Raw genomic sequence first — 26,580 nt, 5'->3', positions numbered from 1 at the left:
AAGTAGAAAGACAGCCCAGAGAATGGGAGAAGATATTTACAAATCATATATCTGATAAGAGACTTGTATTCAGAATATACTCATTAATAAAAAGACAAATAACCTAATTTTAAAATAGAGGATCTGGGGGGTACCCTGGTGGCACAGTCAGTTAAGCGTCCAACTCTTGGTGTTGGCTCAGGTCCTGATCTTGGTGTCATGAGATCAAGCCCTGTGTTGGGCTTCACACTCGGCGTGGAGTCTGTTTGAGATTTGTTCTCCCTCTCCTTCTACCCCTCCCGCTTGTGTGTGCGCTCTTTCTCTCTCTCAAATCTTAAAGATAAAGGATCTGAATTGACATTTTTTGAAAGAAGAAATGCAATAAGTACATGAAAAGATGCTTGAGATTGTTAGCTATCAGGGAAATGAAATAAAAACCACAATGAGATACCACTTCACACCACTGGAATGACTAGAATCAAAAAGTTAGATAATAAGAGGGGAGCCAGTGTGGCTTAGTCAGTTAAGTGTCTGCCTTTGGCTCAGGTCATGATCCCACGGTTCTGGGATCAAGCCCCATGTTGGGCTCTCTGCTCAGCGGGGAGTCTGCTTCTCCCTCTCCCTGCTGCTCCCCCTGCTTGTATTCACTCTCTCTCTTTGACAAATAAATAAATAAAATCTTAAAAAAAGAGTTAGATAATAACAAATGTAGACAAGGATGTTAACAAATTGGAACCTTCATACACTGATAGGAATGTAAATTGATATAGCTACTTTGGATGACAGGATGACCGTTCTTCATATTATTTAACATAGAATTATCATATGACCAGCAATTTCTCTCCTGGGAATATACCCAAGAGAAGTGAAAACATGTCCTTGAAGAAAATGTACGTGAATGTTTAAAGCAGCATTATTCATTATAGGCAAGAAGTAGAAATAACCCAAATGTCTATAAACCAACAAATGAACAAACTGGATGTGATATGTCCTTGCAGTGGATTAGTATTCAGTGGTTAAAAGGAGTAGGTACTGATACGTGCTACAACATCAGTGAACCTTGAAGATATTATGCTAGGTGAAAGCAGCAGTCAGAAAATGCCACATGTAATACGACTCCATTCATATGAAATGTCCAGAACGGAGAAATCTGTAGAGACCGTAGATTAGTGGTTGCTTAGGACTGGAGGGGAGGGCAGTGGTGGGAGTTGAAGGACACGGAGTCTCTTTCTGAGGTGATGAAAACGTTCTAAAATTGAGTGATGATGGTTGTACATACCATTGAATTGTACACCTTATTTTTTAAAGTTGTAATTCCAGTATTGTTAACATACAGTGTCATATTAGTTTCGGGGGTACAGTATAGTGATTCAGCAATTCTGTACATTAGTCCATGCTCATCATGATGACTGTACTCTTAATCTCCTGAATTACACACTTGAAATTGGTGAATTGTATGGTATGTGAGTTATATTGTAATAAAGCTGTTAAAAAAAAATCAGGCATGGCAAAAATAATCAGTGATGTGAAGACATGCGATCATATTTGAGAAAAGCAGGATGCAGAGGAATATATAAAGTGTCTCATTTTGGGGGCACCTGGGTGGCTCATTCGTTAAGCGTCTGCCTTTGGCTCAGGTCATGATCCCGTGATCCTGGGATTGAGCCCCGCATCAGGCTCCCTGCTCAGCTGGAAGCCTGCTTCTCCCTCTCCCACTCCCCCTGCTTGTGTTCCCTCTCTTGCTGTGTCTCTCTGTCAAATAAATAAATAAAATCTTAAAAAAAAAAGTATATAAGTATTAGGAAACCAGCATGACTAAAGATATAACAACAAGAATTAGTCTTTTGGGCATGGTTTGGATTGAAGGGTTTATTTGCATTGGGGTGGGAAATAGTTACATTTGATAAGGTGGGACAGTATTACTATAAGGTGATATGAGAAAAGAATTGGGCATCTGTGCTGGGAGAAGCACAAAATTTCAAGTGAGAAATCATGAGGTCTGAGAGAGACAAGCCCAGAGCAAGAGATTGAATATTCTCATTTCTGGCTCTGTGGATACTCTTCTTCCCTTATTCTAGTACTTCTTTGGTTTCTCCCCTTCTTGAGACCACATCCAGTTTTTACCCAGGGAAGAGTACAGGCTTTGGTGTCAGACTTTTGGTGGCAGAATTCTGGCTGTATTCTTTACTAACTTGTGATCTTGGGCAGGTTGTTTAACTTTTCATGTCTATAACATGAGCATCATAAATAATAGCTTTCTTCATATGATATGAAGATTAAATGAGATGACACAACTTTTAGAACAATGCTAAGCATATAACATGTTCAATAAATAGCATATCTGTATGATGTCATATATACATGTATCATATACATGTCATTATATATATATATATATGGAATACTACTTGGGTAACTTGAATTTCTTATAGCTTAAAGAACCTAAGAAGTTAATTTGCTTGCACATTCACTTAGAGTAGGGCAACCCAGGGTGCAGGCTGGGTAAGAAATAGTATTTTAGGTAGTCTGTGGAGCATTAAAAAAAAATATTGTCTTATGTAATTTGAATAATAAGACTTGGTATTTATTTATTAAGGACTTAATAGAGGCTTGGTGCTGTTCTCAGCATTTTACCTCTATTAACTCATTGGATCATCATGATAACCTGGTGAAGTGTAGGTCCTATTGTTTATTTTATTGTTTATTTTAAAGAGGTAGAAATAGAAGGCTAGCCATATTGCCTGAAGTTATATACGATATGTAAGTGGCAGAGCTAGGATTTGAACATAGGTCGTATAGTTGTAGAGTTTTAATTTTTAAACACATATTTCCTCTTCCTTCCTTCCTTTCTTAGATTTTATTTATTGGGCACCTTCGACTGAGGTCATGATCCTGGAGTCCCAGGATCCATTCCCACATCAGGCTCCTTGCTCAGCAGGGAGTCTGCTTCTCCCTCTGACCCTACCCCCTCTTGTGCTTTCTCTCTCTCTCACTCTTTCTCACTCAGATAAATAAAATCTTTTAAAAAATAAAGATTTCATTTATTTATTTGTCAGAGAGAAAGATCAAGAGAGAGCACAAGCAGGGGGAGCGGCAGGCAGAGGGAGAAGCAGGCTCCCTGCTGAGTAAGGAGCCCAATGTGGGACTTGCTGGGATCATGACCTGAGCCAAAGGCAGACGCTTAACTGACTGAGCCACCCAGGCGTCCCTCTTTTTCATTTCTTATTTACCTTTTTAAATGAAACCAAGGAGAAGGTCTCAGTTTCTTACCACTATTTCATTTACACTTTTCTAATGCTTCTCTCCTATTTTTTCAGGTACAGAGACTTAGGTGGGCAAGATACAATACTAGGTAGTATACTGTTACAAGATTTTTATACTGCAGTTGAAGTGGTATATTATCACTTGAAGGTAGGCCATGCATGGTAAGTTAAAGGATATATACTATAAATCCTAAAGCAATCCTATTTTTTTAAAAAAAGTTACAGGTTAATCCATCAAAGGAGATAAAATGGAATCAGAAAATAATAGTTATTTAACTCGAAAGAAGGCATTAAAAGGGGGAAAAAGTACATGGAATAAATAGAAACAAATAACAAGATAATAGACTTAAACCTAACCATATCCATAATCACATCAAATATAAATGGTCTGAAAATACCAGTTAAAAGGCAGAGATTGTCAGATTAGCTAAAAAAGCAAGACCTAACTATATATGCCTATAAGAAACACTTTAAAAGTGCAAATAGGTTATAAAAGTAAAGACTGGAAAAAGATATACCATACTTACAATAGTCAAAAGAAAGGGTGGCTATATTAATATTAGACAAAGTAGACTTCATTCAGAGCAAAGGATATTTCCAAGGATAAAGGATATCATTATATAATGATAAAAAGTTGGTTAATTTAGAGGACATAACAGTTCTAAACATTTTTTTGCTTCTAATAAGAGAGCAATACATTAAAATAAAAATACAGAAATACATTAAAAATTGATATAACCCCAAAGAAGAAATAGTCAAATTCTCAATTTTAGTTGGAGATTTTAGTACCCTTCTCTGAATATTGAAAATCACAAAGATAATAGAGGACTTGAACAATAGTGTCAACCAATTTGACCTAATTAACGTTTATGGAATATTCCAGCTAACAACAGCCAAGTATTCTTCTCGGTTCTTCTTAAGTACATTTTCCATGATGGACCATATTTTGGGCCATAAAACAAGTCTCAGTAATTTAAAAGGATTGAGAACCTATGTTTTGTAATCACTGTGGAATTAAAATTAGAAATTATTAGCAGAAAACTGTGGAAAATTTACGAATACTTGTAAAGTAAATAATATAATTCTAAATAACCTGTGGGTCAAAGAATAGATCAAAAGGAAATTAAAAAGTATTTTGTACTAAATGAAAACGCAACATACCAGAATTTATGAGCTGCCACTAAAGTAGTACCTAAGAGGGAATTTACAGCACTGAATGCCTATATTAGAAAAGAAAAAAGACTTCAAATTAATTACCCCCACTTCCACCTTAAGAAATCAGAAAACAGAGGCACCTGGGTGCCTCAGTCATTAAGCGTCTGCTTTCGGCTCAGGTCATGATCCCAGGGTCTTGGGATTGAGCCCCACATCGGGCTCCCTGCTCAGTGGGAAGCCTGCTTCTCCCCCTCCCACTCTCCCTGCTTGTGTTCCCTCTCTCGCTGTGTCTCTCTCTGTCAAATAAATAAATAAAATCTTAAAAAAAAAAGAAATCAGAAAACAAACAGATTAAGCCAGAGTAATCGAAAAGAAATGGTAAAGATCAGTATGGGAAAATGTATAGGAAACAGAAAAACAATAGACAAAAATCAGTGAAACCAAGAACTATTTCTTTGGGAAGTTCCATACAATGAATAAAGCTTTAACCAGACTGGCTAGTGTCAGGAATGACAGAAGTGACAACACTACAGATTCTAAACAATAAAAGGGAATATTATGAACAACATTATGCTTGTAAATTTTACAACAGAGATGAAATCGACAAATTCTTTAAAAGACACATACTGCTAAACTTCACTCAAGAGGGAATAGATGGGGCACCTAGGTGGCTCAGTCACTTGAGAGGTTGAGCATCTTTGGCTCAGGTCATGATCTCAGGGTCCTGGGATTGAGCCCCGTGTTGGGGTCCCTGCTCAGTGCAGAGTCTTCTTCTCCTCCTGCTCTCCCTCTCTTTCTGCAGCTCCCCCTGCTTGTATTCTCTCACTTGCTCTTTTGCTGTCTCTCTCAAATAAATCTTAAAAAAAAATAGAAGGAATAGATAACCTGAGTGGTCTTGTCTCTATTCAGGAAATCGAGTCTGCTAAAATATTCCCACAAAAAAAAAAAAAAAACTAGGTCCAGATGGCTTCACAAGTGAATTCTAAATATTTAAGGAATAAACTATACCATTTATAAACAAACACTTTCAGAAAATTGCAAAGAAAGAATACTTCTTAAGTTACTTTATGAGGCTAGCATTACCTTTATATTCAAACTAGATAAAGACATTAGGAGAAAAGAAACTACACAGAAATATCCCACATGAGCATACATGCACATACTCTATAAACAAATTGTAGTAAATCGAAAGTAACCATTTTTAAAACAAAACAAAAAATCATGACCAAATAGGGTTTATTCCAGGAATAAAGGTTAGTTTAGCATTTAAAAAGCAATCAATGCAATTCATTCTGTTAACCAACTAAAAAAAAGCTGTGTGATTCAATAAATGCAGAAAGAAAAAAGCACTTGATAATCCTACTTCCATTCCAGATAGTAACTCTGAGCAAATTAGGATTAGAAAGGAACTTCTTCAACCCAATAAAGGATATCTCTGAAAAAACTACAGATAATGTAATTTTAATAGTTGAAGACCAAATGCTTTCTCCTTAAGACCTAACACAAGGCAAAATTGTCTACTCTCACTACTTCTATTCCACAGTGTACTGGAGGTTCCAGGCAGTGTAGTCAAGCAAGGAAAACAAAAAAGGCTTCTAGAATAGAAATGAGGGAGTAAAAGTGTCTTTTTCTGCAGATGACAGGATTGTAGAAAATCTGTTGGAATCCACAAACTAACAAGTGAGTTTAGTAAAGTTACAGGATACATGATCAATATATAAATATCAATTGCACTTCTTAAGCTAGAGCAAACAGTCAGAAATTGAAATTGAATAAAACCAGTACCATCGGCAGTAGCAACACATGAAATACTGAAAACTACACAGCATTCAACACATATGAAATACTGAAAACTACACAGCATTGCTGAACAAAATTGAAGAGCACTTAGATAACTGGGGAGGTAGTCCTTGTTCGTTGGTTGAAAGACTCATTGTTGCTAAGATGACAGCTCTCCCTAAATTGATCTGTTGACTCAGTGCAATCCCATTCCAAAATCTTAGCAGGCTTTCTTGTAGAAATTGACAGGCCAATTCTAAAATTCATATAGAAATGAAAAGGACCTAGAATAGCAGAAACAACTTTGAAGAACAACAAAGTTGGAGAGTTAATACTACCCAATATCCCACTTCACTAAAGTAATCAAAACAGTATAGTACTCATGTAAAGACAGAGAAATAGATCAGTGGGATAGAAGAATCCAGAAATAAGCCAGTGCATATATAGACAACTGAATTTTAACCAAGCACAAAGGTAATTTGGTGAAGAGAAAGGGTAGTCCATTTGACAGATGATGTTGGCACAATTGGATATCCATATACAAGCACATGGTCTTCAATCTGTATCTTGCCTGCAAAAATTAACTCAAAATGAATCATAAACCTGAATGTAAAAACCTAAAATTATAAAACTTTTAGACAAAAACAGGAGAAAATCTTTGTGATCTTGAGTTAGGCAAATATTTTTATATGTAATACAAAAAGCACAATTCATAAAACAACACATTAATGAAATGAACTTTATCAAATTAAAAATGTGTGCTTTTCAAAAAATATTAAGAGAATGAAAAGACAAGCTGTAGAGTGGGAGAAAATATTTGCAAATCAAGTATCTAAAGATTTATATCTAGAATATGTAAAGAATTCTCAAATATTTATATATAACCTATATTAAACATATTAGTCATTAGAGAACTGTAAGTTAGAATCACAATGAGCTACCAATACATACCTATTAGAATTACCAAAAAGGCTAATTACCAAGTATTGGCAAGGGTGGGAAAGAACTTGAACTCTACTTTGCTATTGGGACCGTAAATAGTACAACCAATTTAGGAAATAGTTTGATTGTTTCTTAAAATGTTAAATACAGACCTACCAGCTGTTCTATACCTAGATACTTACTGAAGAGGAAAGACTTGCATACTAATATTCACAGCAGCTTTCTTTGTAATAACTGCTAAAATCCAGATGCTCATCAGTAAATGAATGGATAAACAAATTGTGATATATCCATTCTACTTAGCAATAAAAAAGCATGGGCTGTTGATACACACAAGAGCACAGATGAATCTCAAAATAATTACCCTGAATGAAACCAGGCACCTTGGGAGCAACTGGGTATGTTCACTATCTTGATTGTAGAGATTTTTTCCTTGGGTGTTTACTGTATACTTTGAACATGTGCATGCCACCTATGTATAAGTAAAGCTGTTTTTAAAAAGTGATGTGATAAAGAGCCTAATATAGATATGAATTGATAAAAGATTTACTAAAAACTGCTTATATAACATGTGTCACTGCTGTATCTTTCACATAATTATTTTTGATATACACAAAGCAGGAAAAGTCGGCTGAAATCTTTTTCTTAGAAATCATCAAGAAATTTAACTCATTTGAAGTAGTGGTTCTCACCTGGGGTGATTTGCCCCCCAGGGGACATTTTGCAGAATCTGGAGACGTTTGATTGTAACTGTTAATGGCATTTGGTGGATAGAGGCCACAGATGCTACCAAACAGCCTACAATACACAGCACAGTCCCCTTCAACAGAGAATTATCTGGTCTCAGATGTCAGTAGTGCTAGGATGGGACACCTGGGTGGCTCAGTTGGTTATGCATCTGCCTTCTGCTCAGGTCGTGATCCTGGGGTCCTGGGATCGAGCCCCATGTTGTTAGGCTCCCTGCTCAGGAGGGAGTCTGCTTCTCCCTCTCCCTCTGTGAGCACTCTCTCTCTATCTCTCTCTCTTTCTCTCTATCTCTCTCTCTTGCTCTCTCAAATAAATAAAGCTTGAAAGAAATAGTGCTAGGGTTGAGAAACCCTGATTGAGAGTTTCTAAAGTCATTGTAGCCACTTATTATTTGAATCCTGTGTTATTACACATTCCTGTGTTCAACATATTACTGGCAAAACAAGTTGCTAAACAAAAGTCTTTGGAGAAAGTAGTGTCTTACACTTTTGGGAATGTGTGGATGACGTATTTATGAGACTCTTTTATTTTTGAAATACTATTTTTTAAGGATTTATATGAGAGAGAGCGAAAGCACGAGCAGGAGGGGCAGAAGGAGAGGGAGAGAGAATCTCAGACTCTGCGCTGAGGGTGGAGCCCGACCCAGGGCTCGATCTCACAACCCTGAGATCAGATCTGAGCCAAAACTAAAGAGTCCTTTGACTGCGCCACTCAGATGCCCCCAAAGCTACCTGGAGTTAATCTATTTGGATATATTGCAGTATTTGTTTTCATATCATTTGAAAAAAATGTTAAAACTCACCACTACCATGCATATATAATTTTCCAACCAAGCCTATTAGATGCTATCAGTAAAGCCTAATTTTAATCAGTGGACTTTTGTTTGTTTTTCAAATAATTCGTGGCTATTTGAAATATAAAATTTAGATTTAAGAGTCATTAATTTAAAATGCCTATCTGGCCACCTTTTTTGCTCATGTTCCACAAATAGACCAAGACCCTTGTTCTCAGATCAGACACTTGAGCAGTTTTACATCATGATACTTGGATCTTAGTATTTTCTTCTTTTTCCATCTTAAAAGAGAACCCAAGGGAGGGAGAAGGCAGATTTGAGTGGAAGAAAGAGGGCTAAGGACAAGGATTTGGATTGGGTTGAGAACATTGGCTCTTAATATGTTGCTTGCATGGAGTGTCATTTTTCCAATAGAGTCATTCTTGGATGTTTGTATATTCGATTCATTCAGGAGTAACTGGCTGCTACTACATACGTGTCTGTGACCACCTCAGAAGACTGATGTGACGTGTCGAATTTGGTCTGCATACAGCTTTCCTCTGCTTACCCCATCTGTTGTACTAAAGGAGTGCTTTCTCTGTCCCAGGTTTTGTTCTGGGTCAGGGATCTGCAAACTTTTTCTATAAAGGCCCAGATCGTAAATACTTTAGGCTTTTTTTGCAGGCCATGCAGTCTCTGTTACATCTATTCAGGCCTGCCTTTGGGAGGGTGAAAGTAACCATAAACAATACATAAATGAATGAGTGTGGCTGTGTTCTGATAACACAGTTTTAATTTACAGAAACAGGGCTCAATTTAGCTTGTGGTCCGTAGTTTGCTGGCCCCTGTTCTAGACCATGAGCATTTCTTCTTTGGGACATTTGGTGTTGTCCGGTTAGTTCCCAGTGGTAGCTGGTTGCATATGGAAGAAAGTGGTGCCCTTTCACATGAACTGCTCTCATGCACTGAATGGCCTTTACAGATGATGGTGTGGAATGAGTGAATGACATGAGCTATAAAGGAGAAGTAGAATGATAAGGCATGCTTACATCTTTTCTTGCTCACACCCCATATGCAGATGTTCAACAAATTCTAGCAAGTTGACTTTTGGAAAAGTCTGTGGAATTAGGTTTTAAAAATGTATTTATAATCTCCTGGCTGAAGTAGGGCAATAACCTCCTTATTGCTGTCTCTGCTTTTAAGGTTCTCTCTAATCCACCAGCCTCCACGCATGTTGCCAGTTTCTTTTCTAAAATAAAAGTGTTATGGCACACATCCCTGCCTGTAATTATACGGTGTAACTCCCAGTCACCCAGAATAGTGGTTCTTAACCACTTTTTATTCCTGGGTCCCTTTGAAAATCATTTGATAGCTGTGGATCCAGGAAAATTAATTTTTGTGAGTGTTCATTACATAATTTTCATACTTTGGGGGAAGTTGTACAGTTCATGGCCCTAGGATTTAATTCATGGTCTCCTAGTTAAGAAATTCTGATTTAGAGAGTAAAGTGCATGTTTCTTCTCATGCTGTTGTACATGCTTCATGATCTGTCTTTAGTCTGTCTTTGCAATTTATTGTCCATGTTCTCTCGTTCCCTCTCTCCCCTCCCCCCCCGTGCTCTCTGTCTCTGTTTCTCTCTCTCTCTCTCTCTCTCTCTCTCTCTCTCTCTCTCTCTCACACACACACACACACACACACACACACACACACACACACACGCGCGCGCATGTTTTTTTTCTGCAAAGAATTAACCAATATTCCCCTGTCATGCCAGTTTCTCCCATTCCTCTGTCTTTGGAAGTATTATTTTCTCTTGCCAGGAATATCCTGACTACTTCCCCTCCATCTGCCCAGTTTCTACTTGTTAAGACTCATTTTCAAATATCAGATTCTTAGTGAAGACTTTCCTGACATTTCCTTTGTCAGACATAAATAAGTATGAAGGAATTGTAGCCAGTGATACTTGTAGGGAAACCTTTCTTTTTTGGTGTTGGGATGGGGAGGAGAATGAGAGGAGGAAAACTTCTAGGGAAGATTGCTTTGCTCTTAAGAGGTAACTCTCTTCTTAACCTCTCTGAGCCTCAGTTTCCTAAGTTGAATATATATTTATCTTGGGCTCTTAAATGAAGAGCAGTGTTCCAATCTCTACAGCACCTCAGTATTTATACAGGAAATTCTCTTCTTCTGGTCAGTAGGTGGCCCAGGAACATACGCAGGAGTAAACATTTTCAGAGACTTCGGTCGGTTCTGAATAAACTCTCCTAATGGAAAACTATATTGTAAATTTACTAAAACAAGATTTCTTTTTTTAAAAAATATTTATTTATTTGATAGAGATAGTGAGAGCAGGAACACAAGCAGGGGGAGTGGGGGAGGGAGAAGCAGGCTTCCCGCTGAGCAGGGAGCCCGATGCAGGACTCGATCCCAAGACTCTGGGATCACAACCTGAGCCGAACACAGATGCCCAACTGACTGAGCCCACTCAGGTGCCCCTAAAACAAGATTTCTTGAAATCCTTCTGAAGTTATTTTAAGGTGTATGTGTAAGATACAAGTCGCCATGCAAATATTTATGTTGTTATAGGCATTGCTACTTTTTAAAAGGCCAGTGGGATTTTTACTGTTAGAGTACATGATGCTCTTTTGGCTAGTGACTGATAGAATGGATCGCTGTCTTTCACAAATTAACACTTGTGGTTTTCACTATTCTGTGAATGACTTGACAAGTGTATGACATATGATGATTTGTAATTTTGCTGAACACAGATGTGTTACTAGTCCATCACACTGTTGTCGAAAACCGACCTCTGTGCTTCAGAGCCAAAATACAATACGAAGGCAGAGTTTGGGATAAAGAGGAACCATAGCTTTATTGCTTTGCCGGGCAAAGGAGGTTGCAGCAGGCTAAGGCCTTCAAAACTGCAAGCCCACCTGGGGGAAGGGGCTGGGAGGGTTATAGGAAAATACAGGATCTAGCCGGTTTTGACAGGAACTGTGTACATGCTGCTGGCTTAGTTGTTCATGTTTTGAGGGTAGTACTGGGTTCGGGAAACAAAAAGACTAAGAAGGGAGGAGGAGAAGTTTTCCAAAGAGGAAAAAGATTAGTTTAAAATTGAGCCTCCATGCTGAAGCAGGAATGCAGCCATTTTGATTTTTGTTCACCTTTATGCTTTTAAGTGGTTTCAATTAAGTAGGCACATCTCTGCGTCATTGGTTATGTTCTACCTTTTTGCTTAGTAAGTTTTGTGGCCAGTACTGTTTATGCTGCCCAAGCCAACTCCTAGTGCTGGGGACCAAAGGGAAGCAAAAAGCAATAGGTCTAGGAGGAGGAATTTTGGATAGAGTAAAATGTAAGATTCTGTGGTGGCTTAAGTTAACGGTGTAAATCAGTCTACTTTGCATTTGTATGGCAGTGTAATAAGTATAAATTATTTCACTATTTTTAGATTCATTAAAAGGCTTGTAGGAGTAAAAAAAATTAGTTATACTTAAATGTGTTATATGCCCTAGTAGTAGTAGTTTCAAATTGGGGGATTTTTCAAGATGTCCTGGGACAGATTCCTCAGAAACATCGAGGTCCTGTTGTACTTGAAGTCATCACATTGGTATCTTGTTTGTTGAGACTTCTGAATTCAGTAGGAATGACAAATACGGTCTCTGTGTGTGTGCAATGTAAATCTTTCCTTCTGAATGAAACTTCCCAGATCATATAAATTAGTAGTCCATTTATAAGGACTCTGCCTTTTTATTGCCTACAGGATAAAGTCCAGGCTTTTCTTTTTGCTGTAACAAACATTGCCCTTTATACCTACTTCTCCAGACTCAGTTCCTGAAGGTTCTCATCTCTTTTACATTTTGCCCTTTTAATTATACTGTGCTTAACGATTGGCAGTTCCCTAAATGCCAGTGACAAAGGATTTCACCATTCCTAGCCTTTGTACATCCTCTTTCCTGTGTTTCCTTGTTCACCTAATGAACTTCTTTTAGAAGTGAAGATGGAGAGAAATTAGATAGAGAAATTAGATATTTCCCCCTCTGCCACCTCCAGGTTTTCACAGTATTTAGACATTCAATTAGGGGTTGGTTAGGGGGCGGGTAATTTGCTATTGTAGAAAGTGCTGAGGACTAGCAAACAGAAGACTTGCATTTAAGACTTACCTCTGCGATTAACTGATATGTGAGCTTGGCCAGGTCATAGAACCTCCCATGAGATTGTTGTCTTCTGTAAAATCAGGAAATTGGAATAAAACTGTGAGTAAGCAGACTTGCTTTTTTCCCACTCTTCCTTTTCTTTATCTTTACTTTCATTTTTCTTCCCTCCCCTTCTTTCATTCTTGCACATTTGAAGAATACAACAGTTTCTATCACTTGATAGTAAATTACCATAGCCATGATTTTTGAAAAGTGGGGGTAGGGCCTGCCTTGGTAGTAAAATAAGGGAAGACCTGAGGATTTGAAATGTACCCTAAGTTGGGATCTCCAAAGTATTTTCTGCCTCTTAAATAATATTCATCTGTATTATTCTTTGTATTAATAACACTAGACAAAAATATTTGTGGATATATGTAGCTTAATTCTAAAAGGCTGTTTATAAGACCATTTTGGCTCTGAAGTCAAAAGTGACCACTAACGCCATCTGTTGGTGGGAAGAGTTGTACTTTTTATGGGATGTGTAGCTTAAGTTTCTATGAAATTTTGCAAATTGAAGTAGGGTTCTCCCCCCACCTTCTGTTTTGCAATAATTTCAAACTGTCAGTTATAAGTGTAGGTAAAAGTCACAAAGTCACCAGTTTTTTTTTTCACATTTTTCCCCATTTGCTTTATCATTTACTCATTTCTCTCATATACACATACATACTGTTTTCCCGAAATACTTGAAATTAGTTTGCATACCTCATACCCCTTTACTTCTAAATATTTCAGTTGTATTTCTTAAGAACAAAATTATTCTTTTATGTAACCACAGTGAAGTTATCAAATTTGGGAAACTGGTACAGTACTTTATAGTTAATGTTCCAATTTTGTGAATTGTTCGGATATTTTAGGTTATTTACTGCCCTCCAGTACAGGCTCTTTGGTTGTCATGTCTCTTGAGTTTCCTTTAAGTTTTAATGGTTCCTCAGCCTTTCTTTGTGCTTCATGAAACACTGAGATTTTTTAAAAGAATGAATTAATAGAATGTTGCTCAGTTTATTTTTGTCCATTTCCTCGAGATTAGATTCAGGTTATGCATCCCCGGCTCAACTACTCGTAAGTGCTGGGCCTTCCCAGAATATCGTGACAGAGCCACATGATGTCATTCTGTTCCTCAGTGGCGATGGTAATTCTGATCCACACACTCAAGGTGTTGTCCTGTTTCTTCACACAGTGTAGCTACTTATTTTCCTCTTGTAACTGATAAGCAATCTGTAGGAAGACACTTTTTTTTACTCTTTTGTAATGAAAATAATGTCTCTGTAGAAATTTTAAAATATACAGGTAAGCCAACGTTAGGGAAGAATTGACTTGGAAACCTGGAGATAGCTACATTGTAGTGCCTGTTGGTATAATCTCTGATCTATACTAAAATAATAATAACAACAGCCAGAAGGATTATATCTTAAATACTGTTTGGTAAATTGCTTTACTCATTTAGCAGTATGCTGTTAGTATTTTCCCATATGTCAGTGTGTTTTCTTTTGTGATATTTTAGTGACTGTATAGTGTTGCACTGTGTATAATCCTTTGCCTGTGGATCGTTCAGTGATGTTCAGCTTAGCCTTACATTTCAGGTAGAAGAATCTCTTGGGTGTCCAAGCTATTTAATTGCTCCTCTTTCTAGGCTCCTTCTTTTTTCTTACAGCTTAAAGGGAAGCAGTGCTGTACTGTTAGCTCACGCAAAGTTTCACTCCGACCATGGAGTCCTTGACTGACTGCTGTTTGTTTCACAGTTTGATGCTACCACACTCTGAGTTCCTCTCTGACCATTTCTGGGCCTGTAGTGGCAAACTTTTGCCAAATATGTAAAGCTCTTTCTGATTCAGCTGGATTGTTTTCATGCTTTAATTGTTAATATTGTATACTATGTTGGGTTCTTTGTTTTATTTCAAATATGTGGTATTATGAGTTAAATGGACTTTTATGGGCTAGTCTTCTGAGCAGGGCATCTGGCAAAATGTACACACACATACACACACCCAAACCAAAAAGATACAAAACAGACACATTTGGAGCACAGTTTAACTTTTTGCCTGCAACTTTCTTTCTGTTATCTGAATTCTAGTTTACCTATGTTTATATTTTGGGACAGGTTGCGCGGGAGATCTCAGAGCTCTTATGTAGTAGAGTGACTTGGCAAATCATCTTAAGTGAACTTCTCTGCTGGAGATAGAGCAGAACCTTTAAAGGCATTACTTAAGACTTCCCTTTTTAATGTTCAGTCCTTTGAAAATCTCTCATCAAGTATCTAGTTTTGGGCCAGTTAGGTATATGGAAATAAAAGCTTTCTGTGTAGATATGGGCCAGTTAGTAAATGGATCATTCTGTTACTTCTGCACTTCAGTACAAATGCAACAGAATCACATCTGAAAGGCTTATGTGTAGAGTCTCTTTATTGACTTAAGGTAAAACCATTTTAATCCTAGTGTATTCTTTAAAGTAGCTTCATTATTTTTAAGCCTTTCTTTACATTTTTGGGAAATAATAACTGCTATTATATAGATGGTGGGGTACATTTTACATGGGTCACTTACTTTTCATTGCCCATTATTAATGTATGCACTCTACTTCAGGTAGGGTAGTAAGGTGGCATCGTGATAGGTGAACAATTTTCTGCTATCCTTAACCTTTCGCCTTTTAATTTAAGATCTAAGTTTAGTTTGTTTTGAAAGTAATCTTCAGATTCTCGTACATATCTGAAGTATGTACCCAAAATATTTAGAAATAAAATACATGCCTGGAAAAAATATAAAGGTGTTTAACTTAAATAATAATTTGATAAGTGATCTAGCAAGTAGTCTTGCTGGGAAATAATTAATTTAGTTCTTTTGACATGAGACTTCTAAATGTGTGGATTAATTTAGACATTATCAATTTTTTTTTCTTTTGCAGTGTGGGTGGTGTGAAATTGCTAACCCTGTCATTGTGGTTGGCTTACAGTGATTGAAGTTTCTCCAGAATTTGTCTTTTTTTCTTAACAGTTTGGTGTGTTCTTCTTAGCCATATGAATTGCTGTCATTTAAAAAAATGCTTGCTACCCTTTGATTAAGAATGAATTGCAGCAGGGCGCCCGCGTGGCTCAGTCTTTAAGCATCTGCCTTCGGCTCAGGTCATGATCCCAGGGTCCTGGGATCGAGTCCCACATTGGGCTCCCTGCTCTGTGGGGGGCCTGCTTCTCCCTCTCCCACTCCCCCTGCTTGTGTTCTCTCTCTCACTGTGTCTCTCTCTGTCAAATAAATAAAATCTTAAAAAAAAAAAGAATGAATTGTAGCTTAGAATTTTTTTACTACTTATTCTATAATACTGGGGATAGATGGAATAATTTCAAGTTGTGTGCTTTTGAATAAATTTATAAAATAATTTAGAACATTTACATTTAATCTACACTTACAAATTAGTCTCTTAAGAGACCCCTCATCATTAAATTCATGGCCTAGTGTTGGCAACATATTTGTGTATTTTTTTGTGCTGAGATATTAGTTAACATGTTTACACGTTTAGAACTTCTTTCTAAGAAATGAATATTTTTTAAGTAAAAATGTTTTTAATCATTTAGTAAATTTCTTTTCCAATGTACTTAACGTCTTTCAAAATGCTTCATTTAGAGGAACAGTTTATGCTTTCTAATCCATTGATTTATATTGTAATTTTTCACATGCTTCTGGAATTTACAAGTAGAAGAATGACTCTTATTAGAGGTGTGCCTCCTCCTTTCCTTTTTTTCTTTTTTAAGCCACACCACTGATAGGTGGACTTGGAACCTCTGCTTAAATATCAGCAAGGTTCCTTGCCCAAGGCCTTACAGCTGGCTGATAGTGCCTAGACCAGGGTTTGAACCCAGGGCTTTCTGACTCCAAAGTCTTTGTTCTTTTCCATTATACTATACCATTTCTATATGCATGGAGTTTTTCCTATGATTTCTTTTAATTCTTACAAAATCTCTCTGGGGTATATTTTGTCATCCCTTATTTATAAATGAAAAAAACAAAATTCAGAGATTAAATAACCCAGCATGATACACCTGGTTAAAGTCACAAGAATTAGTATCCCATGTCTCATGGTTTTACCACTGACCTGCTTTCTTTGCTCCTTGGTCTGGGTTGGGGGGAGGGGAGTTATGGGGGGCGTTGTTCATGAATTGACATGAATTCCATTAATTTTTTGTTAATATCTAACTGAGATTGCCATTTCCATAGCACCAGGGATTCTGGTGCTGGTAAGATGGTAAAATGAAGGTGACTGATGTGAAGGGGATGCCATGTGACCGTGGGAGACTTTGTACAACAGAAGACTAGAAGAGGGTCCTGGAGAGCAGAGATTGGAGAAGCTTGGGTCGGAAAGGGGCCTGCACACCACTTTAGATACTTTGCTGTTCTTGGCAAAAGGTGGAAGAGTGTTGTTTACTACTCACCTTCCCTAAGACCCAGTGGCATACCTCTGGCATACACAACCTTGAAACAAACTGGTTTTAGTTTTCTAAGCTCAGTTCCCTCCTTAGAAACCTTTCATGATTCCTGGTGTGTCCCTTCTGATCAGAATTCCCCCGTTTGACAGTTGAGACCCTCCGCGGTCTGGTCCTGTCACTTCTTGGAACCTTTCCAGGGCTCAGCGCAAAGGGTCTGCTAAGCCCGCAGGCCAGCACTCCACACGACGCCTCCTCGTGGGCCATCTTCACTTTTCAGTTTGTGCCCTCGTTTATGGTGTTCTTACTTCTTTCTTCCGCCCCTTCAACTTTCTTTCTTTATAAACTCAAACGTCATCTCATCCTGTAGAAATCATGTGACTCTTGAAGCCGAATAGAAGTATGACAGGTAGTAGTGTTCTGATTATTATTCCTGCTCGTTCCCCCTCTAGCCGTAATGAACTTGCTCAGAGTGAGGACCCACCTTTTAGTTTCCCTTATGTTCCCTCCTCTTCCGTCTCCCTCCACCTTTCCTTTCTCCCTTCCCCGCCCTCCTCTGCTGTCCTTGTTTTTCCTATCCATTTATCAGTTCATCTATCTTTTCTGTCTTTTGTTTCTCCCTCCATCTGTCCTCCTTTTTTCCTCCTTCCAGCTGTCTGTCCCTACAGTGTAAGCCTGGGCAAATTACCTGTCCTCTCATCTCTAAAAATGCAGTATAATGTTACTACTTCATAGGGTTGTTTCGATGACTGAGTGAGTTTTTTTCTTTTTTTTTTTTAAAGATTTTATTTATTTATTCATGAGAGACAGAGGGAGAGAGAGAGAGAGAGAGAGAAGCAAAGGGAGAAGCAGGCTCCCAAGGAGCAGGGAGCCCGATGCGGGACTCGATCCCAGGACCCTGGGATCATGACCTGAGCCGAAGGCAGACGCTTAACCATCTGAGCCACCCAGGGGCCCGACTGAGTGAATTTTTAATGAAAAGTACTCAGAGCAGGCCTGTGAGGTAATAAGCAGTCCTGGATGTTATCTTTTGTTTGTGATTGTTGTACCGATTTGTGTATTCCAGTATAAAACAAATGATAGTATTTGCTTTAAAAGGAGAAATACTTCTCCTTTATATGCATAAAAGTAAATAATCATTTTTAAAAGTAGCTATAGAAGTTAGTTTTGAACTTTTAAATACTTTGTGATTTAAATACTCATGATTAAGATAATTATTTCTACTTTGAGACAAATTAGTTTTTCATGTATTACATTTTTAATTGCTTGCCATATGGACTAATTCTGTGGTAAATTCTCTGTCTAAAAGTATCTTTGCCTTCTCTTGAATGAGAATTTAGCTGGGTATGGAATTCTAGGTTGACAGTTATTTTTTCTTAGCACTTTGAAGATATTTTCTTTTCTTCTGTGTGCGTTATTTTTGTTGAGAAGCTTTCCATATAATTTTGTTCCTATGTAAGTAAAGTGCCTTATTCCACTTGCTGTTAAAACAAATATTCTCCAGTTTAAAGTGACGTATATAGACTATGACTTTTTTTTTTTTTCTGTTCAAGGCTTGTGATTCCTGAATATGAAGAGTTATGCCTTTCACATGTTCTGTGAACTTCTCGGCCTTTATCTCTTTAAATATTGCCTTTCATTATCTCTCTTCCTCTAGAACTTCTCTTAGACTGTGTTAGATCTTATTCTGTTTTCCATTTCTCTTGATCTCTACACACTGTATCACAACTCTTTGTACAGAATTTTTGCATAATTTCCTTTCTCTCTTCTACTTCACAAATTCTCTTGTGTTTAATCTGATGCTTAATTCTCCAGTGACTAAATTCTTCTTTTTTAAAAAAAATATTTTTATTTGGTTTTCTAACAATTGTTTGTCTTGCATTCTTTTTTTTTTTTTTTTTTTTTAAGATTTTATTTATATGCCAGAGAGAGAGAGAGAAAGAGCACAAGCAGGGGGAGTGGCCGGTAGAGGGAGAAGCAGGCTCTCTGCTGAGCAAGGAGCCTGATGTGGGGATTTGATCCCAGGACCCTGGGATCATGACCTGAGCCAAAGGCAGGTGCTTAACCAACTGAGCCACCCAGGCGTCCCCGGAGTCTTGCATTCTTCATAACAGCTTGCTATGTTTCATTTTCTTATTTTAAGGCTGCTGATTTTAATCTTTCCTGTTTTATAGTCTTTATCAGATAAGTGTTCATCTAAAGTTCTCAAAAGTTAATCCTAATAATTGTTGCATTTCCTGCTTTAGTTATAGTGTGTTGTTTGCTTATAGAGTTGGTATATTTTTATTTTGAGCTTCCTAGTGGGGCTTTATTTGTGGGAATCCCATGTTGCCTTTTTGTTCCCTCCATCTGCCTTGGGTTCCAGGAGTCTCTGGCTTGTGAACACATTTTTGTGGATTTCTTGTCTTAAGGGTCTTGAACCATGCTGATGTATAAATTCACATTCTGTATCTGCTGGAGTATGTCTAGGATTACAGATTTTTATTTTGTAGACAAATTTGTGGTCACTCTCCTTTAGCCTTAATGTTAAGTTCAGGCCAAGACAGGTAAGTTTCCTTATCTTATGCCAGTATGTATTCATTCATTCATTCTTTCTTTCTTTTGCTTGCTTGCTTGCTTTCTCTCTCTCTCTTTCCTTCCTACCTTCCTTCCTTCCTCCTTTCTTTCCTTTCCTTTCCTTTCACCATCTTACATTGATGGGGTAGACCATCAATCTGTCTGGCTTTATTCTAGGTAAAGGTGGGGTGGGGTGGGGAGGAGAGTGTGTGTCTCAATTCTGTTTTCATCTCTTGGTTGCCTTTTCAATCCAACTGGTATCAAAATTTAACCTACAATTCCTGAATTTCTTTTGTAAAACATTTTATTTATTTATTTGAGAGAGAGAGCTCACAAGCAGGGGGGAGGGGCAGAGGGAAAGGGAGAAGCAGACTCCCTGTGAACAGGGAGCCCCAAGATGGGGCTCTGAGATCCTGACCTGAGCAGAGGATCCCAGGACCCTGAGACCAAGACCTGAGCCAAAGGCAGACACTTAACACACTGAGCCACCCAGGCACCCAAGATTTTTATATTATTTATTAGCCGTAATGCTGGAAGCAGAAATCCTCATCATATTCTTTTAAATGTGTGTAGTATTGTATGTATTGATTATTTGATTGCCATTCACCCTATACTTTAATTGGGCATTTATATAATGTCCTGTGTCATTCATTCTTTTAACAGATACTTAAGTAGGTAATTGAGATCAAGTATTGTGTTCATGTGCCTGCATGAAAAGATAAAAAATAATGATTTTTTTTGTCATGTGTTGTTTTAAATATGGGTCTTTAATATCAATGAACTCTTAATGCATTGGGGAGAAATACATAAATAAATGGCATTAGAATTTTGACAAAAGAGCAGTGGAAGCACAGAGGCGGGAGGCTGTTGATCTCTCTCCAGGAGGCGTTGGGGGACTCATATAACCCTGAGTGTACATCAGAACCTTTTTCTTTTTAATTTCTTTTGTAATAACTTGAACTTTGAAGGGTGGTAAGTAGTAAAGATAATCTTGTTTACTGTTACACTAGAAATGGTTTTAAGAGGCAACCATGTTTTTAATAAACTTCTGCTAGAATAGCTCAGTATCAATTATGTCAAAAAAATCTTTTTTCTTTGTTACTCGAGCATTTTGATGGCTTTAATTATTGAAACAAAGTACTGGGGAATTGGGTCTGAGTTCTAATTTTCTTAGATTAAAAAAATAAAGAAGGCAGTGGAAGTTGAGCTGTCACAAATGCTGAAAGTGAGCTTGCCTTAATGCTATGATACACAGGCTGTTTGTTTTTTTTTTTTTTTTTTTTTTGGAGAGAGAGAGCAAGCGCGAAAGCATTAAGGGCGGGGGGGGGGGGGCGGCGGGCAGAGGGAGAGGGAGCAGCGGACTCCCCGCTGAGCAGGGAGCCTGGTGCAGGGCTGGGGCCCAGGACTCCTGGGCTGAAGGCAGCCGCTTAACCGTCTGAGCCACCCAGGCGTCCCCAGGCTGTTTAAATCTTTGTGCCTTCCATGAGTGTCATGTAAAATATGTCTTTAATACTTCTTTAAAAATAAATATTAAAGGAGAGCAAGCTCTGTAATTTTTAAATATTGAACTGCAATTATGCAGTTATGATAATTATGCAATTATGATGTTTTAATTTTACCCTATTTTTTCTCATGAAAGTTAGAATATTTTTAAAAAGGTATAGTTTCTGTTGTTGAACCTGTCGCTTCTATTTTCATCTTTCTTATAGTTGTCCATTTGAATTTCTTAAATGTGGTTGTATATAAGGGCATTAAAATGGTTCTCACTATTGTAAATAGTGCTTGATTGAATAGCTGTATCTATGTAATTTTTTCTCTTTCTCCAGAGTTTTCATAAGATGAATTTCTAGGACTGAGATTTTAAGCCAAAGTGTATGAGCTTGTCAATTCTGTATTGTCTGAATGTTTCCAAAGAAATTGCTCTAATTAATTGCATTTCACTACCATTTACCTTATGGTTGCTTAACTCTTTTAGAGTATGTTTTATAAAACTATTGAATTTCTTTAGCATAATATTCCTAATGATGATAGCATAACTTATTTTAGAAAATATGTAACTGCTACTATGAAATGAGATTAATTGAGAAGTTGACACTTTGACTTTAATCCTTTGTTCATTTGGTTAAAAAGTACTGGTTTCTGGTGTGACTCTCACTGAGAAGGTAAGGTGTTTAGGAGACTGAATATACCTGCAGTTTAATAATCTAGTTCAGTGACCTCAAGCAAGGAACTAAATCTACACGTTTCAGATTTCCTGTTTGGGGATTATATTGCTTGGAAAGAAGCAATATCCTTGTGTTTGGATAATAATTTCTTGGAAAGAAGTAATATGCTTGTTTTGGGATTTAAAACCAAAAGAAATTAACTATCTTTAGAAGTTTTAGAAGAGAATAAGTAGGAAATAATGAATTTAAGAAAAGAGCTGTTGTGATATTGTTAATTATGAATGATTGTGCCATTCATAGTACTAGGAAAAGCATGTATTTGTTTTTTTTTTTTTAAAGATTTTATTTATTTGAGAGAGAGAGAATGAGAGACAGAGAGCACGAGAGGGAAGAGGGTCAGAGGGAGAAGCAGACTCCCCGCTGAGCAGGGAGCCCGATGTGGGACTCGATCCCGGGACTCCAGGATCATGACCTGAGCCGAAGGCAGTCGCTTAATCAACTGAGCCACCCAGGCGCCCAAGCATGTATTTGTTTTGTTTAATTTGAACTTTCCTGTGTGCAAAGCACAGGAAGGTCCTGAAATACATACTAAAAAAAAAAACAAAAACCATTTCTGTCTCTAAGGACTCAGTGTTTTTAATGGTATCATATGAAGTTTTGTTCTTCAACAGTATTAAATACTATTGACATGTAGTACATTTATAAATAGTTTTGAATATGATTTTCTTTGAGGTATGCTTTGCTGTAATTGTGGGGTTTTTTTTTACATGTAATGGATTTCAATATAATCTTAATATTATGGAATATTTGGCATTTTAATTAAAACCAGTCAGAGAAAACTTTATTCTTTACTTAATAGTTTAAAATGTATGTCTTATAGTTTAAAAATGTGTAATTCTTTTTTTTAAAGATTTTATTTATTTATTTATTTGAGAGAGAGAGAGAGAGAGAACATGAGAGGGGAGAGGGTCAGAGGGAGAAGCGGACTCCATGCTGAGCAGGGAGCCCAGTGTGGGATTTGATCCTGGGACTCCAGGATCATGACCTGAGCCGAAAGCGGGTCTCTTAATTAACCAATTGAGCCACCCAGATGCCCCTAAAAATGTGTAATTCTTATTCCTGGTCTGTATTATCTCATTTTCAGTAAATAATAGTAAAAAAAAAAAGTTTTTGAAGAGTGGATTAAGAATACATTTCCTTTAACAATTTAATTAAAATCTTTTTCTTAACACTAGGGGGCACTCTTGACCTATGGATTCATATCTAAATCAATCAATATGCCTAGACTGGAATGAAATGAAATTATTTGAAAACATGTCATTGCTGAGTGTTGACTTCAGAGGGAATTTGGATTATCAAGCTCATTTTATATAGCAGTGTAAATATAAGTTGATCCTTAATAGTATAAGGATAATGAAGTTTATAAAATGAAATGCTGTAGATTAGAGGAAATTAAAGTATTTCAGTGCTCTGTTCACTTTTGTGTTGATTTTCTAAATGGTTTTAAAAACCCATTATTTCTAATATCTTCCTCATTAAAAAAAAGAGTATATCACCATGTGTTGCTCTTAGCAGGTATTTAGAGTATATCTGAGGAAATGAAGATTAATTTCAGATGTGACTAAAGGTTGCTATCATTAGTAATAATTTTTAAGCATTTGAAAACCAGCAACATGTTTTGCTACATTCAGGAAACATTTTAGGCGTTTTCATTCACTGTATTTGCAATTAGGATTTTGGAGACACCCACCAACATGTATTTTGCCAGATGTGTACTAAGGTTTTTGTCATCTTTAATTCAAAGACTCCATGGAATTTAAGCTTTGTATAGATTAATTAAGTAGACAAAATCTGCATCGTTGTAATTGCACCCTTACCATGTGTCAGCACTGTTTTATGGGCTTTGTATGTATTCATTTCTCCTCACCACAATTCTGTGAGGTAAGTACTTACTCTTACCTTTAAAATGGGTAAGGAAACTGAGCCCAGAAAAGTTAACTGCTGGTTTCACACTTAGGCAGTCTTGTTCTAGAGTCTGCTTCTAAATCATTGTCTGTATTGCTTCTCCAGAGAGAGGAAACTTAGCATCAAGAAAATTATTATTGCTATTTCAGACTCAGTTTTTAAAGCCCGTATAACTTACTATTTCTCTTATGCACAAGGGTTATTGAAATTAAAAGTTGGAAAGGGGCCCTGAGTCCCTTTGCTGCTGTCATTTTACAGAGAGGAAGAAATTCCATCCTAGAAGGATGAAGTTACCAACATAGTGCATACAACAAGTTATTTGTGGAGCGGGATGGAAAACACAAGTAAATATTCTTATTTACAGTATAGTGGAAAGAAATGTGATGTTGTGGAAATAATATTTGACTAGAATTCGGATGGCTTCAGTTTTATTCTTGGCTCTTCATTTACCCACAGAGGCTCTGTTTCCTTGTGTTATGTGAGCATAAAAAATGTCCTCCTCAATTTAGTCTTATTGGCAGTTGTGACGATCAGTGACATAATGATTGAAGATATTCAATAAACTTTAAAACCCTATACAAATAAACATACTATGGTCTCTGTATGACATATTCCATAATATTTTATTTTCAGTTATGTGTGGTATCTTTGTAAACCAGTTTATCAGCAATGGTAAACGTACTCAGTATTGTTGCTTTATAGATCTCTACAAGATTTCTTGAGTTATGCCATGTATTACTTTGCCACATGTTGTTTTACACTCTTTATTTACTTAAAACTAAAATGTTTTTTAATTTTTCTCACAATAAGTGAAAAATTATACTTAATGCTTTACTGATGAAGAACATAGCACTAACATGTTTTGAGCCCATTTGGTGTTTCTGACTATTTGAAAAGAGCATACAAGATCATCCTCCAGCTGGATTTAGTCACTTGGCTGAAATAAAAAATAGAGTTCAGTAAAGTTTTTTTTATTTCTTGGCATGGTGATAGGCATGGAATTGTTTTCTTAAACTTTCCATAAGACATATATTTAAAATTTTCTGTGTATTTTTTACAGGACTAATAATGTATTTGTGGCCTTGGACGTGAAGCCTTCCATCTTCTGTTGCTGTTAACATAGCGTCAAGGACTGATGTTGTGGGAAGCATGGACCTAATGAACGGGCAGGCAAGCAGTGTTAATATTGCTGCTCCTGCTTCCGAGGTAAGGTTAGCTGTAGAGTCTCTTACCTGACATTCTAATTTTTCAAGCATTATGGTTGGTCACAGATTGAAATCAGAACTTGAGAAGAAGAGCTACAGATTTTTTAGTTTAAAAAAAGCTTTTAATTGTGCCATTTGCATGTTTACTCTACATCTTAGAAATAATCCTTACCCACTTAAGATACTTGACAAATAATGATTACTTAAGAGTTTTTCTTTGAGTTTAGTTTTAAAGGGTACATAGAATGTCTTTTTAGGGTATTTTTATATTGCATGAACCTTGAGGACAGTAGTAGAAGTGAGAATAAAAGAATCTTTTATTTAGAATCACATAATTTTGACACCATCTAGATCCCTTGATTCCAGGCCTGTTGAAAGAGTCACAAATGACTAGGCTGAAGTGTTGGAAGGGGTGTGGCTTAGAGTGTAAAGATGGAGAAGGCGGTGAAGACCAAGCCAGGTGCCCGTCTCTCCGAGTTGTGTGCTGCACTCTTATCTGTGCTTCATGGTTTTTCTTTTTTGCTTTGTCTTTAAATCCAGGGTACTTGCCTGCTTTCCTTAATAACTTCAACATCTAGCTCCTATATTTCTCCTTTATTTTTCTCTTACTACAGAGGATGAAAGTAATGTCTATGACGTTTTACCTCCTTGGCCTCAAAGTTCGTTAATAACTTCAACTCCAGCCAGTTGCTTAGGCCTTGCTATCAATGAAAATAGTCTAAGTCTGTGGTTTTGATGATTCTTCTTAGCTGATGATTTCTGTATTTCTGTCTGTAGCTCTGGCTTCCCTCATACATTTTTATTAAGCATTTCTGATGGCCCAGACATTTAAATCAAGTTACTCATTATTATTCCGCTGTGCAACCTGTAAAGAAAATAGCGCAACCCCTTTCTCTGACTTCTGTTAGTAGCATCACCATTTCCCATCACTGTCTATCTCAGCGCTGTTTCCCTCGCCATCTGAGTTTAATCTTTAGATTTCCGCTTCGCGCACCACAGTCATTTTCTCATCTCAGCAGGAGAATGCACTAGCAGAACAGAAGTTACGGTCTTCTGTAATGTCGTCATGGAAGCGACAGCCCATTCTCTTTGCCATGTTCTGTTGGTTAGAAACAGGTCACAGTCCTGCCCACACACAAGTGGAGGGAATCACACAGGATGTGAGTGCCGGGAGAGGGAGACCGTTGGTCGGCAGCCGTCTGAGAGCCCGTCCAGCAAACCTCATCGCTAGGATCCAGTCCTTTTCTCCTTATTTATACCAGCACCATCGGAGTTCGGTCATTATTTCTTGTTTACATTATTGCAGCAGGCCTTTAGTTTGATCTTGTACTTCTGTTCTCTGCTGTTCTTGGTCCATTTGACTGTAATTCAATTTTAATGTTCTTAAAATACAGCTCTTAAGCTTTATTGTATCCCCAAATTGTCCGTGGTTCTCCACCGCCTGCTAATGAAAT

The 26,580-nt window shown here is 37.3% G+C and overlaps 1 protein-coding gene across 2 annotated transcripts in view; it reads left to right on the top strand.

Annotated features, from left to right (window-relative positions):
- The window catches only part of RALGPS2 (Ral GEF with PH domain and SH3 binding motif 2), a 152,924-nt gene that overhangs the window by 10,116 nt on the left and 116,228 nt on the right, over positions 1-26,580 (top strand). For both annotated transcript variants that reach the window (XM_028092060.2, XM_028092059.2), the window contains exon 2: positions 24,982-25,127. In XM_028092060.2, coding sequence (XP_027947861.1) covers positions 25,071-25,127 — 57 coding nt within the window. In that variant the 5' untranslated portion in view covers positions 24,982-25,070. The remainder of the gene's footprint in view (positions 1-24,981; positions 25,128-26,580) is intronic.

The sequence above is a fragment of the Eumetopias jubatus genome, unplaced genomic scaffold (genome assembly GCF_037043125.1).
Source record: "Eumetopias jubatus isolate StellerSeaLion01/CBP00866 unplaced genomic scaffold, mEumJub1_p1.0 scaffold_12, whole genome shotgun sequence".
Taxonomy (NCBI): domain Eukaryota; kingdom Metazoa; phylum Chordata; class Mammalia; order Carnivora; family Otariidae; genus Eumetopias; species Eumetopias jubatus.
Note: the sequence above shows the minus strand (reverse complement) of the source record. Positions and strands in the feature narration are given on the sequence as shown.